The sequence below is a fragment of the Crocodylus siamensis genome, chromosome 13 (assembly GCF_052110815.1).
Source record: "Crocodylus siamensis isolate JL-2025a chromosome 13, ASM5211081v1, whole genome shotgun sequence".
NCBI lineage: Eukaryota > Metazoa > Chordata > Crocodylia > Crocodylidae > Crocodylus > Crocodylus siamensis.
Genome location: NC_143407.1, coordinates 24,157,353 through 24,175,579, shown reverse-complemented (window position 1 = coordinate 24,175,579; position 18,227 = coordinate 24,157,353). Strand labels below are relative to the sequence as shown.

General features: G+C 41.7%; 1 protein-coding gene across 1 annotated transcript in view; it reads left to right on the top strand.

The window, feature by feature from the left end:
- ZZEF1 (zinc finger ZZ-type and EF-hand domain containing 1) overlaps positions 1-18,227 on the top strand; it is a 90,238-nt gene that overhangs the window by 30,066 nt on the left and 41,945 nt on the right. Inside the window, exons 14-26 of the mRNA XM_090025398.1 lie at positions 3,669-3,769; positions 4,155-4,324; positions 5,117-5,250; positions 6,299-6,369; positions 6,735-6,849; positions 7,515-7,674; positions 8,696-8,817; positions 8,907-9,017; positions 13,811-13,977; positions 14,613-14,694; positions 15,158-15,359; positions 16,436-16,584; positions 16,835-17,075. Of these exons, the coding sequence (XP_089881524.1) occupies positions 3,669-3,769; positions 4,155-4,324; positions 5,117-5,250; positions 6,299-6,369; positions 6,735-6,849; positions 7,515-7,674; positions 8,696-8,817; positions 8,907-9,017; positions 13,811-13,977; positions 14,613-14,694; positions 15,158-15,359; positions 16,436-16,584; positions 16,835-17,075 (1,825 nt within the window). The remainder of the gene's footprint in view (positions 1-3,668; positions 3,770-4,154; positions 4,325-5,116; positions 5,251-6,298; positions 6,370-6,734; positions 6,850-7,514; positions 7,675-8,695; positions 8,818-8,906; positions 9,018-13,810; positions 13,978-14,612; positions 14,695-15,157; positions 15,360-16,435; positions 16,585-16,834; positions 17,076-18,227) is intronic.

Below are 18,227 nucleotides of genomic sequence, written 5' to 3'. Positions count from 1 at the left end.
CCCTCACTGTTGGTCAACTGCTTTAGAGCACACGGTCACCTTGTTGCTGCACGCCTACTTTTTGATTCACAAAGGACAGGCTAAAAACACAACTAAAATAATATGGTGCTTAAGGAAATGAGTAAAGTGCATGGTAATAAAGTCATGAAACTCAGTGCATTTGGAAAGCACAAATTTGTATACAGTGCTCGGGTAAGCCAGGAATATGACTAGAGACCTACCTATATGGTTGTGAGACAAAGGGATTTTTGCAGGCTGCTCACAGTACACAGACCCGATTTTGCACTCTGCACCAAGCCCTGCCCCACCACAGATTGACTGAGGGGCTCCAGCAACCCTGCTACTTGCTGCTGATTGGCCAAAAGGCAAAAACCACGACATAATTAAATAGCAAAGTCCATGGAATTATAAAATAAATTACTGCATTATTATAAATCTAAGTATTGCCTTCAAATCTATATTGAAATCTATTATAAATATAAATGTATCATAATATGAATTGTAAATAATATCATTATTTATTATTAACATTCTACAAAAAGTTTAGTAATGCTAAATAATGCTTAACCTCTAAAAAGAAACAATTTGTGTTAGTTGTTAAACACTAGTATTCAGCATTCACCAGGAGTTGCAGCTGACATCCTCTGTCTCTGAGGACTGAGATTACACGTTGCGTGTCCACTTAATTGGTTGGAATGGTAAGGCAGCATTTTGCCAAGTTGTAGAGATATGGAAACTCATCAGAAACAGACTCCCAAAACACAGTCACCGGCACCTGACACTCTTCGGCAAAGTTTGTGTAAACAGCACATTCCTTGTCACGCTCTTTCTGCCATCCAGAGATTGATTTCAGTAGCTGAGGGTCATAACTCAGAAAAGGCACCTGATTGGGGTAGAAAATGCTAACAACACTAGAAAAGGAGGCACTCGGTTGTTTAAACTGTGATGGTAGTGAGTGATTGTATTCATAGTACTGATTCAACTTCACAGCTGTTGCCTGGAACGGTTCTTGTCTCTGCTGATTTTCATGTTAACAGTTTGAAAGTTGTTGTGATGCCATGTCTTCAGTCCAACCTATCAAATTCATTAGCCTGTTGCGTGCTTAGTGGAATAAAGCCTAATGACTTTCAAACCACATTAGAAACTCAGTGAACTAGATTGCATTTTCAGCCACAAACTTAACATGATCCTCAGTGTCACCCTGTCTTAAGAGACTACATGAGAGCATGCACTGTGTGCCAGATTCAATTTCAAGCTCCTCATACACAAATTGCTGGTTGTATTTCATATTCTTTCTTCTCAAACTGTGTTAAACCAGAAAATCTATCTTGTAAGCACTGGCTGTGGTGGAAGTGACACTGTTACATCTAGATCCTTGCTTTATTTGGTGATGGACTCCTTGTATTGAAGCTTATGGCCTGGACAATGTTTGAATCCATGTCTTCCTTTAAAAGAGAAAGTGTCTTCCTTAAAAAGAGGAAACCAGGCTATCCGCATCAGGAAAACGTGTGCATCAGATGTCACTAAGTGAAGAAATTATGTGTGCATTGCAAGTGACATAATTTGCATTGGGCATCATTTCATGGAGCACATGTGCTAAAGCTTTGCATACATTGCAGGATCAAAGAAGTGCTGAAATCTTGTTAAATTCTAATCCATAGTTTACCACTTGTAGAAAAATTAAGAAGCAAGGTGATCTGCTTGTTTTTCAAACAGAGCCAGATCATGGTCTGTCCTGCTCCCAGGTACAAATAAAATGTGCAGGTCGGGTATCATGGGCATCTATTGCTTCATCTGCTACAATCAAGATTGATTCATATTCTGCCAGTGCAGACTTTGTAGCCTGAACTTGCAAAGCATTACTCCTGGGAAGTAATTGGGACGAAGTTTGTTCACATGTGGGAAACTGCTAGCATTTGTCACGTGTTTGTTCAAGTAGTCCCTTAATTTAAGGTTATGAATTTTCTCCAGGGGAATGTTGGCAGCCATGAATGCCTCCAGTAGTGTGAATGTAGCCTCTCTTCTTGTCAGACAGCTTTCAGTGGTTCTTTTAAGGAATGAGGACATAGTTGCTTGTGTCTTGCTCTGACCTTTAGCCTCTGCAACAGCTTTTCGCTTCATATGCAGTTTGGACTGTAAGTGCTGAACAATGCTGTTTTTCCTCAATACCTCCAGTGTCACATTGCACAACGAACAAAACAATTTACCATCATCTGCATGCAAGGTTCCTACAGGGAACTGCCTTACGTGATCCTGAGCTGAAACATATTTAGCTTTCTTAGATTTCTTTTCACTCATCTTCAGACTGCAGCATTACTGCAATGTTGCATCTGGCTTCTTAAAAGATGATACTGAAACATTTTCACTTTCCTGACTGGTGCCTTCACTGAGTCTAGATCGCTAGCACAGCCTCTCAGTAGCGCTCAAACCACAGGCTCTTTGGCTGCAGGGATTGCCATACTTGCTTTGTATTCTGATAAGCTTTTATTTTTTTTCAGGCAATTCTGTGCAAAATCACAGGAAACGCCATCTTTTGCGGTGATCGTGGAAACTGTTGTTTTTCAGTTTCTGCGAAAATCACAAAACCGCATTTAAGTAGGTCCCTAAATATGACCTCTTTAAGACAACCAGAACAGAAAAGGTCATCCAGGAACAGATAAAGAGTTGCAGTTGCGCCCCCTTTGGTTCCTACTCCATCCAAATTTTAAAATCAACTGCCTGGAAGGAGTAGTGGCATTTCTATTCAGGTAGTGCATTGAGAGTCAATTGATTTGCTGGCTCCTTACTTTCTCCCTGATTACTGCTAATCTCTCTCCACTCCACAGGTGTTAAGTAGCTTCTAGTCTTTTTAATGGTCCTTTTATTTGTTTCACTATTCAAACTATCCTTTCTTCTGCAATTTTGCTGTCTGTTAGCCATTCCTGGTAGAATGACTGGCAGTGGAGTGTTGGAAGCACTGCGGTGATGCTCAAGAAGGCTAGATTTTGTATGCCACCGAATAAGAGATGTAAATTTAACTATAATGACTACAGAACTAATGATATGCTATCCTTTGGCTATTTTTTGCCTAGTTTGTTGAGTTTGTTTAACGTTCTTTATACTCTAACAAATTAGTGCACATTCTAATCATTATCTTTGTTTTTTGCTTTGATCTTAAAGTGAATAATATAGTCTTAGCCCCCTACCATATTGGTCAAAGCTTCTAGTTTCTCTTTAACTGGCAAAAAATGTGTTGTTATGTGTGGTGATGTACCACGCCATCTGTACCTCACTCTTCAAAATCCCAGATCTGCCCATGAGGCTATCTACACCGGATGGTAAGGTGGTGGTGGGTGGCACAAGTACACCATATTACTATTCTGTTACCTCTTAATGTAGTTGTGTTATTTGAAGCAACTGGTGGGATTGGAACCAGCTGCACAGTCTAAAAACCCCGCTTTTGGGGGTAGTTATATTTGTTTCTCTAATGGAAGTAAAGGTTTAGGGGGACAAAACAAGATAAGGTACAACTGACCTGTGCTAATGGCTCTCTTTTCTCTTGCGGCTGATATTTCAAATGCAAGCGAATGGTTCTTTAATGTTGCATGTATTTACACATTTTAATGAGTTTTTGTAAATATGCTTTTTGTTGAAGGAACTCTTAATCCCGTATTTTCTTTGCATTGTAGGTTCAACAGAAAGAGAGTGGATTAAAGTACAGATCATGCTTGGATTTCACAGGACTTGACTTGCAGCTCTTTTGGAATTTTTACAATAAACTACATCAAAAGTAAGTCTGCTTTCATCATATAATTACATACTAATATGTTGTCATGAATAATAATATTAATTTAATTAAAATAGTGACACTTTTCTACCATTTCAGCTGATGTTGCTGTTATTTTTCCCATTTCTCTGTTTTATCTGGTGGTTTAGTAGTAGTATGTAGATGCTTGTATAATTTACAGGTTACTGATGAGCAAGTATAAAGCTTGTTCAACTCGTGTTACTAATTGTCCTCCTTTGAGGTCCTGACTGTGGTTTTTCTTTACTTGGAGGACCTTACCCACTAGAGCAGACACAGTAATTACTTCTAACATAGCAGTATCTGTTGCATGGTGGGAATTAGTTTTTATCATAACTTTCACTTCTGCTTGTTTTTGTTTTCGTTGTAGCCCCAGGGAAGAATGCATCTATGCTCAGACTCTGCTACTGCAGCTTCTGCAGAGTTGTTTCTCTGTACTTACTGAAGACAATAAAAATATTACATCTCAAGGAGCTTCTCACAATGAAACATCTGGCCACAAAGAAGCTTCACAGGAGCTGTATAGGCATCTGTGTAAAGGTAGATTTAGACCAAACTGTCACTTACTAACTACTATGAATGTTTTGCTTTTAAGGGGTGTTACAGTGGAGTGAATATGGAAAGACAATTTCCAAAAAAGCAAGCTTTCTGGAGGTCAGATTATTGCAGTTTCAGTTGAATGGGTTTAACCTTACTTTCCTTGACACTGGGATGAAGTGATTTTGCAAATGTGCTGATATATAGCCTGAAAGTGACTGTGGTGGCAAAGCATTTCACTGAACCTGCATTCACTTGAATCAGCAAAAAAAATGGATCCTTTAACTTCAGTACTGGAATGATCAATTTTATACTAAGAATTTCTAATAAATGCATCATTATAACCAAAAGAGCTAGAAAATACAAGGGAAATTCTGGCCTTTTTGAGGTTATTGTGAGTTAATATAATTGATTTCCTTGGAGTCAGGATTTTATCATCTTTAAGGGCCTAGCAAATGTTGTATAAAATTCTGAAAGATGAGTGATGACTGACTTTACGTTCAGTGTGATACATATTGAAAGTTTTCTGTGGTTGGACACTTGATATTTTGATCTTAAAAGCAAACAATTTGATGCGTTTTCCTGACATGATCTTTCTTGCTAGAAATCACTTTTGCATACTGTGGGAAGTGGGTTTTTTTATGGGCAGTGTTTTGCTTTGCAAAATATATAATTTCTGATCACTATCACTGGAAAAATGAAAAAAGTGCATGAAATTAATTGAATTGTACACTGAATATTTACCTGATTATTCCATTCACATTATGAAATTTTGTTTCCTTTTTTCATGAGCAGTAGTGGACATGAGCAGTAGCAACTCTGTACCAATGAAAATGTTAAAGCAGGAAGTTCAGAACACATTACTCAAAGGAGCAGCAATCTTTTTCCCAGATAGACAAACCAGACGGGACCAGCTCTTCACCATGATGGTAAGTCATGCAACGAGAAGAGTGCCTGCTTTGTTTTGGTAGGATTACTTTCTAAAGTTTCTTTTGCTTACACAGATAAGAAAATAGGTCTCTGTGCTTGTTTATACACACCATGCAGGGGTTTGTTTTAAGTAAAAAAAAACGAAACAAAACCTACATCCACTTATTTTTTTCCTCTTTCTAAATCACTTTTCTTTTCTCCGTTGCCAGCTTATTCAAAATAGGAGCTTGTCTTTTTAACAAAAAAAAATGTAGTTGGAGTGTAGATGCTGTCATGAAACAGTGGTGGTGGTTCTTACATGTTGAGATGTGATTATACAAAGATGAAAAAAATGGCATGCCACTGTTTTATATCAACTGTGTTTTTAATGATTCTGGATTAGTTCTACTCAGCTTAGAAATTTAATCCTTGTACACAGTGATCTTAGTTTTACACATAAGGAAACAGAGGCAAAGGAGGAAGTGATTTTTACCAAAAGTCCAGTGTCCAGGTATGGGAACTTCTGAGCACTTTTAAAGAATGTTGTTAAAAGTTTTCCCTAGACTTGTCATACTTTTTCTCTTAATGTAACCTGTAGTAATATTGAAAGTGAAATAGTATTTTGCCATTTTTAACTATTGCATATAGGTCTATGTGAGGGATTCTTTGTGGATTAAAGGGAGTACTGGATATATTTGTCTAAAACTAAAAATAGAAAACCTAGGGAAAACAACAGACATTTACAAAATAGATAAATTAGTAGATTCAAAAAGTCATTTTAAGTGGTATTTTTAAAATAAAGAAGGTTTGTTCAGTGGTTGAGAACTGAAGTATCCTGTTTTTTGTGGACTGAATTTTTACAACCATTGAAAATCATTCAGGAAAATGTTCTTTTTATACTGTAAAGGCTGACTGAACTTGTATTGTATTCGTACAGGTACTGTTCCCTCGCTCAGCAAAAGCGTTGTTTTTTTTTCCCCTGGCAATCATCGTTTTTGTATGTAGGACTTGTATTTTTTTCTGTTGCAAAAAGCTTGTTTTAAAAATACATTTTTTTTCATGTCCTAGAAAAATATTACAGAACATGAACACAAACAATCTGTACAACTTACCTTCAGATCCCTGTGTACCTATTTCAGGTAAGGTGCTTTAATACTGACATAACTTTGATAGTTTATCAAATTGACCTTTTAAAAATAATTCCACATTCCTAGGGGAAGAAGACTGGCCAGTTTTGGGGGTTTTTTTAGATAGGATTGTAAAATACCCTGACGTGCTGACCAAAGACAGCTGTAATTCTTTCTAAACTGCTTTCCTTACAAACAATGGTTATTTATTTAATTGGTTCTGAAGGCACTTCAAAATTATGCATCTTTAAAGTCCTATTTAATCTTTGCAGTGATAGTGATCAGAAATTATATATACATATTGTCACTGCAGCTTGGCAGCTGTACTTTAGACACCTGTTATTAGTTGTTCTTCATTAAGAAAGTCTCTCTTGCAGTGACCAGGATCCAGCCGGACTTTTATTATTACCAGACAAGGGAAGTTTTGCAGACTTTGATATCAACCAGGTGCTGTCAGTCATGGATATTCTTCTGTTGGTAGCAGCAAGAGAGGTAGCTGTCCTTTCAGATCTTCTGCTTTTACTTCTTTTCTGCACACTCTTCTGTAGTATTTGCTGGTCTTAAGGTATATTGCGCACTAAGGGGCTAGAGTCAGTAGTTAATGGGACTGTTTACACAAGTGAAGTTATTCATGCGTCTCTGTAGAATAAGGACCCCACCTAATTTAAATATCTTATTTCAAGTAGAAACAATACTTAGTAAAGAGAACCCAGGTGGTGTACAGAATACGATTCCTTGGGGGATTTTTCCATCTGGACCAGTAGTAGTTGTTATCAAGCCATGGGAAAACTAAACTCTTCAATCCAGATTGAAAGGAGGGAGCTAATCATGATACTGTATGCTTAAGGAGTAAAAGGTTTCTCCATACATGAAAATGATGAGCTTATATAACAGTGTGCAAAAAAACTGAGAGTCACAAATGCAAATCTGACTACTTAAAGACCTGCTTGTAATTCATTTTAATGAGAATTGTTAAAAACATTCCAAACATCACTTTTTTTTATGAAGTTCTTTTGGCCGTCAGGAATTCACACTCTCCTTGTTGCTCACTTTTCATGTGTCTTTCTGGAGGAAGAATCCGTTTCCCTGGTTCATTGCCTTGTAATGTTGTTATGTTCTATCCCTTGAGGTACTTTTGTTGTATGTTTATCTTCCAGTGTGAAATGATGATGTTGGATATTGCCCAGCAGGAGAGTGGCACGGTGCTGTCTTCTTTATTCTGGTCAGTTCAAGGTAGCCTTCTTTCATGGTGTTACCTACAACTGAAGGGCAGTGATAAAGCATTGAAGAACCTTGCCGTAGAAATCCTTAGTAAATGTAAGTGACTTCCTTATGGAATAACACAGGACTGTAAAATGTAATCTTCACAAGCCAATTAATATCATTTAACCATGGCTAGGAAAAAAATATTAAGCATGGAAGTTGGACCATTTCTAAATGCAGTATATAAATACATGGAATGTTTTAAAACGTGTGTTTGTATTTTGGTAGCATTTTTGTATGTGATTTTTTTACTTACATGCTTGATTTAATGGGTGAAACTTGTTCAGAATTCAGAATTCAGATTACATTCCTTTTGTCTGACAGTGTTCTAGGAAGACGATAGTTACTGTGAGAGCTATTTTATCCCAAGGTTACTGACTTCATTACTGACTTCTCAAATGTATTGTGCTTCTGATGTTAGTGACAATGTCAGAATATATTTCTGAGTGGTTAACTTTTCTGAATGTCAGTTTCTCTGGCAATGACTATTCCTTATTGTGCATAATGCCAGAGTCAGTAGAGGTGCTCAAAAAAAGCAGATTCCAGACATTAAATCTGTAACCACTGGACAACCTTGGGAGGGGTCAGAGGAGGGCCACTTGTACGGTTAAGGGCCTGCAGGCAAAACAGTATGAGGAGAGATTGAGGGCCCTGGATCTCTTCAGCCTCCACAAGAGAAGGCTGAGAGGTGATCTTGTGGCCGCCTACAAATTCATCAGGGGGAGAAACCAAGGAATTGGAGATGCTCTGTTTACCAGGGCACCCCTTGGAGCAACAATGGCCACAAAGTGACGGAGAGCAGATTTAGATTAGACATCAGGAAAAACTGCCTTATGGCAAGGGTTGCCAAAATCTCAAATGGGCTTCCAAGGGAGGTGGTGCTCTCCTCTACCTTGGGGGTCTTTAAGAGAAGGCTAAACATGCACCTGGCTGGGGTTATCTGACCCCAGCACTCTTTCGTGCCCAGGGCAGGGAGTCAGACTCGATGATCTGCTAAGTTCCCTTCTGACCCAAACAAACATCTGTGAACTTGTCTAATTTCCTGTTACAGAATATATTTATCTTTTCTTTTTAGATGTGGGGAAGTTCCTGTCAAATATCAGAACAATTTTAGAGTCACTTTTATCTCAGTACAGTGGCAAAAGCATAGTGGAAAAATTAAGTGACTCTGTCTTTGCAATGGCAACCCGTCAGCTGGTAAGTAAATGGGATTTTGTATTCTTCTTCTTTAGCATGAATGCACATATCAATTTATGAAGACTTCAACTACATGTTTTGTTACCCAGGTGATCTTCTTGTTGGACTTCTGTGCTTTAGACATTCCACACTGTAACCTATTACAACTCTTCAGCACCCTGACAGAGCCCCTGAAGAACCTTTGCAGCGAACCAGATAAGGTAGTGTCAGAGACGGGCAGGTGCTTTAAACCTCTGGTTCGCTATAAACTTTTGAATTCTGTCTCTCTCTTCCACCCTTAGTGTGTGTGTTCCTTTTTCTTTGGAATATTCTCAAAGTACTTTTTAAGCATGTTTATAGGAGGAAAAGTAGCACCTACAAGTAGACAAACAGATTACGTAGGAAAGTGGTACTGGAAAGGAGCTCCTGGGCCATCAAGTCCCAGTCCCTTGCATTTACAGGTAGTCATTTCCCAAGGAAATCTTCTAAGTTACTGCTTCAAACTCTCATCCTGTCTTGTTAAAGACACAAGCCTGTGGATCTAGAATCTGTAACAAATCCTATCCTCATAGGTATGAAGGTAGCGTGTGAGGCACTGAGTATCCTGAAACATGCACTCATTTATAGTTATACACTGCCTTAGATCAGTAAGTTGTCAGCAACTTGCATGGTTAAATCAGCTGCTCTTTTTGCAAGCTGTGATTCTCCATCAACATTTCTAATGGTCACAGCTCATTGCTGTAATGACAAGGAAGTGAAGGGAAAGGTAACTTCTCTGAGGTTTTAGCTTTAAATTATCAGAATATCCTGTGCCAATACACTTGGGAGTCTCCTTGTTCATTCCCTCCCCCCAGCACCCTCCTACCCCACCCTTGGCTGCATGAGAGAAAATGAAATATGTGAACAGTAGGACTGCACGAAGCTTCGGTAGCCAATTCGATTCGGAGAAGATTCGGCCCAATTCGGGAACCGAGGCTCCAAATCCGCATCAAGTAAGGATACCAAGTAAAAGCTCCAAATCAATTCAGAGATTTGGCCAAAGACTAAACAGGCAGCTGACAGCTGCATCCAACTGGTACATCTGTTGGGACTGGGGAAGGTGGGGAGGGAGGAATTGGGCCTGGGGCTAGGATAAGCTGTCCAGCTGGGGCAGGGGGCGAGAGACGTGGGTGCTGGGAGCGGGGGGTCTGCCCTGCTGCTGCTTGCCCATCCGGGGCGGGAGGCAGGTGTGGCCCGCTTCAGGTGGAAGGGGGAAAGTGGCAGCAGGGCAGAGACCCTGCTCCCGCGTGCAACATGGCTTGGCAGGGCTCCGCATGCTACCTGAGAGCTGAGGCGGCTCCACCTGTCAGCCGGAGCCCGCCAGCGCTCAGTCTCAGCAGCCCCATCTCTCAGACAGCGCACAGCACCCTGCTGAGCCGCGCTGCATCCATGCCCTGGGGCAGCTGCCACGCATATGCCAAGTTGAGGGCGGCAATCCCTGCTGCCTCCCACTGTCCTGCACTGCAGGGCTCTGTCATGTGCCCAGAGGCCCCAAATGCTGGTGCTCCAGCCAGTGAGTACAAGCCTTTATTTATTTATTTATTTATTTATTTATTTTTTAAAGCTTCACAATCACCAGCTACAGCAGCAGTGACTGGGGCCTCGGGGTGCTCATGGCAGAGGCCCCCACGCAGTGAGGGGCAGTGGGGATCACCTCCCTTCCCCCCCACCTGGCGCTCACATGGCAGCTGTTGCATCATGCCGCTGGAGCACAGCTTGGCAGCGTGCCACACGCTGCCTAAGAGCTGGGGCAGCTCCATGTGTCAGCCAGAGCCTGGCACCGCTCGGCCCCAGCGGGCCCAGCTGCCAGGCAGCACATGGTGGCCTGTCAAGCCGCGCTGCACCTGTGTCATGGGGCAGCTGCCATGAGGGTGCCAAGTGGCGGGGGGGAGATCCTCACTGCCCCCCACTGCCTTGTGTTGCATGAGGGGGCTCTGCCATGAGCATTCAGAGGCCCCGATCACCGCTCCAGACAGTCAGTGTGAGGCTTTTATTTATTTATTTATTTTCAAGTGCCGGGACTAATCTGGGGCCGGGCGGAGGATGGGGCAGGGCAGCCATGGGGGCTTCTCCTGCCTGGGGAGAGGCAGGCACAGCTGTAGGAGCCGCCTGGCCATCCCTGCCTCTCCCTGGCTAATCCAAATTGCTGAATCTCTCCAAATCGGTGCCAAATCTTCCGAAGCTGATTCACCTGAATCGATTCAGGACAGTGATCTGAATCAAATCACTATCCTCCAAAATGACCAAATCTGAATCAAATACTTCCCTATTCGCACAGGCCTAGTGAACAGTGGAACAGAAATTCAAGAGCAAATTTTAGAGAGGTCCCTCATGACTGGAAAAGGGCAAACATAGTGCCCATATTTGAGAAAGGGGAATCCAGCCTCACCTCAGTCCCCAGAAAAATCATGGAGCAGGTCCTCAAAGAGTCCATTTCTAAGTACTTTGAAGAGAAGGTGGTGATTAGGAACAGTCAGTGTGGATTCACCAGGGGAACCTGACTAACCTGATTACCTTCTATGATAAGATAACTGGCTCAGTGGTGGCAGATAACAGAGCAAGGAGCAACGGTCTCAAGTTGCAGCAGAGGAAGTGTAGGTAAGGTATTGGGGAGAATTTTTCAGTAGAAGGATAGTAAAACACTGGAACAGGTTACCCAGAGAGGTTGTGGACTCTCTGTTCTTGGAGGTTTTTAAGATCTGGCTAGACAAAGCCTTGGCTGGGATTATCTAGTTGGGGCTGGTCCTGCTTTGAGCAGGGGGTTGGACTAGATGACCTTCTGAGGTCCTTTCCAACTCTTATTTTCTATGAGTACAGCAGAGGTGTCGGAGATACTGGCCTGCAGTGCTGCCTGTGGGTCTTGTACTAGCTCCATGTGCAACATGAAACACGAGCTAGCCATAGCCTTGTACGCTGTACATGGCACATGGAGCCAGTCTGACATGCACCACACACCACACGGGGCTGTTTGGGGCACGTGCTATGTGCAGTGCCCGTGCCAGACTGGCCCTGCAGATTGCATCTGGGGGCGGTCTGGATCAGGTCCAAGTGACATGCAGGGCTGGTCCAGGGTATGTAGTGCACATGGGACTAGTCTGCGGGCTCGATGTGGCCCTGGGCCCTTCATCTCAACAAAGCTGAGCTCTTCATACGTTCTTTGCATCTGTATTCCTAGACACAAACCAAGACAAATCGCCCAATTGGATCATAGATAGAAGATGCAGGAGGGACACCAGCCCACCAGCTGTTAGCACAGAATTAGTGAAGGAGCACTTGGAGGAGCTGGATGTGTTCAAATCAGCAGGCCCAGATGAACTTCATCCAAGGGTACTGATGGATTTGGCCAGTGTCATAGCAGAGCCAATGGCACAGCTGTTCGAGCACTAATTGTGCTCTGGTCAGGTCCCAGAGGACTGGAAAAGGGTCAGTGTGGTCCCTGTTTTCAAGAAGGGGAGGAGGGAGGAACTGGGAAACTATAGGCCAGTTAGTTTCACCTCTATCCTTGGGAAAACTCTGGAAAAAATCAGTAAGGATCACATTTGTGGGAGCCCAGCAGGGGAAATAATGCTGAAAGGAAATCAACATGGATTCACTGCAGGTAGATCCTGCCTGACTAACCTTGTATCTTTTTAGGACCAGGTCGCAAAATGCTTAGATGCAGGAGTCGAGGTAGATGTCATCTACCTAGACTTTAAGCAGGCCTTCAATACAGTATCTCATTCAGTTCTTGTAAATAAACTGACAGGCTGTGATGTAGATGATTACATGGTCAGGTGGGTGGCAAATTGACTTGGGGGTTGCAGCCAGAGAGTGGTGGTGGACGGGTCGGTATCAACCTGGAAAGATGCAGGCAGCGGAGTCCCGCAAAGCTCGGTCCCTGGCCCAGTGCTATTCAATGTTTTCATCAGTGACTTGGATGAGGGCGTGGAGTTTTCAGATCCAAGTTTTCAGATGATACCAAATTATGGGGCAAAATTAACACACCAGAGGGCAGCGAACGGATCCAGGCGGATCTGGACAGGTTGGAAAAATGGGCAGAACAAAATAGGATGTAGTTCAACAAAGACAAGTGCAAAGTGCTGCACCTGGGCAAAAAGAACCACCAACACACTTACAGGCTGGAGGATGACCTCAGCAGCATAGCAGTGGAAAGGGATCTTGGAGTTGTACTTGACTCCAAGATGAACATGAGTCGTCGATGTGACGAAGTGACCAACAAGCTCGTGGCACTTTATCATGCATTAACAGATGCATGACGAATAGGTCTAGGGAGGTGATGTTTCATTGCTTCCCTTCTATGCAGCACCAGTCAGACCACAGTTGGAGTACTGTGTCCAGTTTTGGGCACCACTCTTCAAGAGGGATGTTGGGAATCTGGAGAGGGTTCAGAGGAGGCCACTCGTATGGTCAGAGGCCTGCACGCAAGGCCCTATGAGGGACCTAGATCTCTTCAGTCTTCGCAAGAGAAGGCTGAGAGGTGATCTTGTGGCTGCCTGTAAATTCATCAGGGGAAGGCAGCATGGGTATAGGAGATGCTCCATTTATTAGGGCACCCCCTGGAGTAACTGGGAACAACGGCCACATATTGATGGAGAGCAGATTTAGGTTGCACATTAGAAAGAACTTCTTCACAGTCAGAGTTGCCAGAATCTGGAATGAGCTTCCAAGGGAGGTGGTGCTCTCCCCTACCCCGGGGGTCTTCAAGAGGAGACTGGACAAGCACCTAGCTGGGGCCATCTGACCCCAGTGCTCTTTCCTGCCCAGGGCTGTGGGTTAGACTCACTGAAGTCCCTTCCAACCCTAACATCTATGAATCTGGCTTGCAGGGCCGAATGAGTTTGCTGCTAAATCGAGGGATAAGTGCTTACAGTATGTCTAAGACTCAATTGTAAAATAATCTAGTGATGAAATTTTTATAATACATTACATTTGTATCCTGTAAACTGAAAGGTGATGTTTGTGTTTGATTGTGCAGATGGACATGGAAAGCTGGCAGCAAGAACAACCTGTGGCACTGCGAACATGGACAATGGAATCTCCTCACAACTATGAAAATAATTGTCATGTGGTCTCAGTCTTCCTTTGTCATGGAGCAACTTACTTTGAGGTGGAGTTCGATGAAAAATGTGAAACAGAAAGGAGGTAACTTAACTTTGTACCACTTTGAATTCCAAAATCTATTTGCAAATGGGAAAATCATGTCCCCAGTGTTTTGTTTTAACTTCTCCCTCAACCTGCTTACCCTATCCTGTACCCTTCTTTGCCGTACTGCTTAAAGAGACTTGACAGAGGTGAGGTCCTAGGCAGAGAGTACAGACATATTCTATCCGTGGGCCCTGAGTGTCCTGGCTCTGCTTCCATGGACATTGCTTGCTCTTGTATTTCTGCTGTGAGCACCCATTGCATGCCTACTGCACTTTGACATTACCCCACTTGGACATAGCTGTTTCAAAGTTTATTCCTGTTGTAACTTGCCAGAGTATTGTTTCCATAGGGCATGTAGCTGAGAAATGTTTAGTATCCAAAACTCAGTATTGAGGATCAGGAAGTTCTGCTGCTGCAGTGTCTGTATGTGTTCTGGAGATGTTGTATGAAAGCATGAAATGTTTATGCAGTCCTCTAAAACAATAAATATGGCTCTAAAAAGAATGCTGCTGCACTGCATTTGGGACTTGATAGAGGGGAAGGTGAGGCAGGAAATGGGACATTTTCAAAGTAAACTCCCTCAAAGTGTTTAAAAATTAAAATGTGAAAGTAATGAGTTGCAATTTCCACAGGTATGATTATCTGGAATTTACTGATGCGAGAGGTGCAAAAACTCGTTATGACACAAAGGTTGGGACTGAGAAGTGGCCCAAGGTGAGTGAGTTTTAAAATACTGTACAATGCATATATGGCTTAAGAGACCCTTCCTAATTCCTACCATCTAATTAACCCACAGCAAGCCAACAAAAAAGAAATTCACATTTGCTGCAGGTAACCTGACCCCCTTCACCCAGTAATGTAAGCTAAATCTTAACCAACTTCATTTAGTACTTCTCTGTAACCTATCAGAACCTTTATCGTAGAATATGGCACTTTCTGTGCATGACATGTTTTTATCTTCAAAAGTTTTAGTTGCAAGCTGAAACTTCCAATTCAGTTTTTTAACAGAAAGTTTCAACCTTTAATTGCTGTGGGCTTTTCAGTCAGGTTAGTGGGCAACTTTAACCTATTCTGAGAGAGCATGAGCATATTGAAACACAGTTGCTGAAGGAAATCTGTAACCCTGAAACTTCTTATCATGTACATTTGGCAAAATTACTGTTTTGTTGCTCTGTAGAAAGTGACCTTTAAGGCTGGCCCCCGGCTGCAGTTTGTCTTTCGCTCCGACACCAGTAATAATGAGTGGGGCTACAAGTTCTCTGTCACTGCTTATGGCTTGCCAGATGTCGCAGTTTCGTGGGGCTTGGATTTACAGCTTCTTGTATCCAGGTTGATGGGGCGCTTGGCTTCTCGGAGTATGGCCCTGAAATCCCTCTGGGGTAAGTGGAAATGGTTGCTCTAGCAGTTTTGCCATGATATATATTCTCGTGCATTATCTCAAAAGTTTTGACTCCCATACGTGAATATAGGTTATCTCCTGTCCCTCTCAGATTTGAAAGTAGAGGTTTGGTAGGTTGTTAGTTATAGCCCATCAACTGTAATTTGTTATACTCTGATGATTTTTAACTAGCATATATGTAACAAGTTTGTCCTGTACAGCTGCTCGTTGGAAGCATTACAGAAATCATTGCCGCTATTGGCACTCTTGCCAGTTTCAAGAGCCCTGAGGTAAATGGACTTGGAGACTGAGCTACTCTTAACACTAATGTCTGTGGTGACTCCATGAATTCACTTGAGCTACTCACATAAATACACTCAAGCTTCTTCAGGATTTGGGCCTTTGAAGATAAGCAGCATGTAGTAGTTCAGGGAGGGGGATACAATCATATGTACGTATGCGTGCTGGTTTCTTGGTTAAGATTTCCAAAAATAAGAGCCTGATATTATATTCCTAAATCTATATTAGGCATTTGCTTCATTTCTCTGAAGTGCTGGGGACAGAACAGCTCTCATGGGCAGGTGGAAGCTTTTTAGATGCTCAGCACTTTGATAAAAATCAGGCAGATACTCAGGTATGAAGTTAGGTTCCTAAATTAGGAGCTCTTGCTTTTGAAATCTTCTCCCTTGTTTTTATATACCTTTTTTGCATGTTATAGGCCAGGGGTAGGTGAAATAGTGGCCCTTTATCTAGCTTGAAGTGCTTTATATACTATGATCTTGAGCACCATATAAGCGCTTACATAAATGTCCCATATTGGTGGAATTGAGCAGTGAGTCTGCGTTAATGAAAGCACTTTTATTATGATTATGAGGTCATAAAGAAGTGGTGTAATGTCTGTTTCGTACACAACACTAAATCATCATGAGTTAGCCATCTAAGAAATTAGTTGTACAGCGTGTGCTGTTCGTCTTCCTCAGTGTGTATTTAAAACGTGCTGACTTCCATACGCCTGTGAAACTGAACACGGATATTTAGCAATTGACACACATTGTTTTGTCTTTACTCTTTTTGTAGATAGTGGTTGCGAAGTAGAGTTGCCTCCTTCAAAAGTGACCCCAGTTCTTAATTCTCCATTATGGAAGCCTGTCTTCAGGCATCAGATGTGTCCCGAGGCAAGTTTGAGAACGACTGAACACAGTCAGCTGTGCCAAAATAAAAAAGAGGTATTTAGGCCACTGCTTTTGTTTCATAGAAATGAAAACTTGCATGAGAGTGTTTTTATTCAGGCTTAATGAGCTGGTGCATCCCTAAACATACACTGCTGTGCTGCGATTGCCACCTCCTGTTTTGTGCCTTTTATTTCTAGCTTTTCACTGTAATGTTTGCCTGAAGTGTGAATTTCTTGTGTATGAAACAGAGCTGCAAGGATTTTTAAACTGATATTAAGTAAATATGTTTCGACATTCTTTCCAGACTAAGAACTCCCATGCAGACGACTGTCGGTACTTTCTCATCGAATTTGCAAAATCAGATCCTGCCCAGGATTTCTGTGGGCAAAATTCTGAGCTTTTCAAAGGACTTATACAGGCATGTAAAAAACAGACCCCAAAGACAGATATAGTTGCTGGTTCCACTGTTGATCAAGCTGTGAACTCCACATTTGCTGCTTTGGTGTATCTCACTCCAGATTTATATGGGAAGCTTCAGAAATATGGTAACTCTCATATTAGTGAATATATTAATAATGAAGACTAATACGTTACAGGAGGCTATGTTAATTCAGTTGTAAATTAAGAAAAAAAGTACTCAATTTTAATTTTTTTTTTAAAAGTCACCTTGTGGAAAAAATATAAACCGCAGTCATAAATTAGGAAGACTAACTAGGCATTGCCTCTAGAACATAACGGAAATAAGTTACTATTATAGCATTTTCCTCTTCAGAGCAGTTTCCAAATATCAGCTAATTATCCCTGTTAACCCTAATGTTAAAGATGTGTAGGCTGATCCATAGAGGTTGTGACAAGGCCATTGGTTTCTGAATTGGGATTATAACTCAAAGTATCTAGCTCCCAGTGATACTGCAAGGAACTCAGCAATCTTCAAACTATTTCCAGCTCTCATTAAATGTTTTCTAAAGAGTAGGGAGTGCTACATTTACATCTTGAAGCTCTTTGTTCAGGAAAAGCAAATTACTGCCCGCCCCCCCCCCCCAAAAAGAATGTAAAACCCATAAAATGGTACTTTTAAAAAAGGTTAATAAATTGCTCCTAACTAATAGAGTATTTTGTTTATTTTATATTGCAATTCATAGTTTAATAGAAAGTGTACCTGACAGCTGTGTTCTTTTCTTCTGAAGCTGAGCCCACTCCTTTGGTGGCAGTGTGTGATCCCTGAAGCAAAATTGATCCCTCAAATAATGAGGCACTGTTTGAACTCTCAAGGCCTCTTCTGGGGAGGTACTGGGCACCTCAGCTTCTATCACACTTTTGGAATGAGAGCCTAAATAGCCTGCACTTATAGTACAAACGCATGGAAATTGGCCTTTAGGTCACCTGTTATCCAAAGTCATGTAAATGCATAAGCGAGGTGCTGTAAAGCAATATATTCTAGCAAGGCAGCTTTATCTCATTTTCCATATCAAGTCACCACCTTAATACCTTTGTTTTTTCCCTAAAGAGAGATGGATAAAATGACACAGTCTGGGTGATATTCCTATAAATTTGCCTATTTTCCATCTGGAAGGTGTTAGCTCTTCCATTTGTGATCTTTTTGTTTTTTAACCAGTTTTTTAGTGTATTTTGAAGCTGTGCCCCTACAACAAATGCATGACAAAGCAGCACAAGGCATTTTGTATAACTGAATGCAA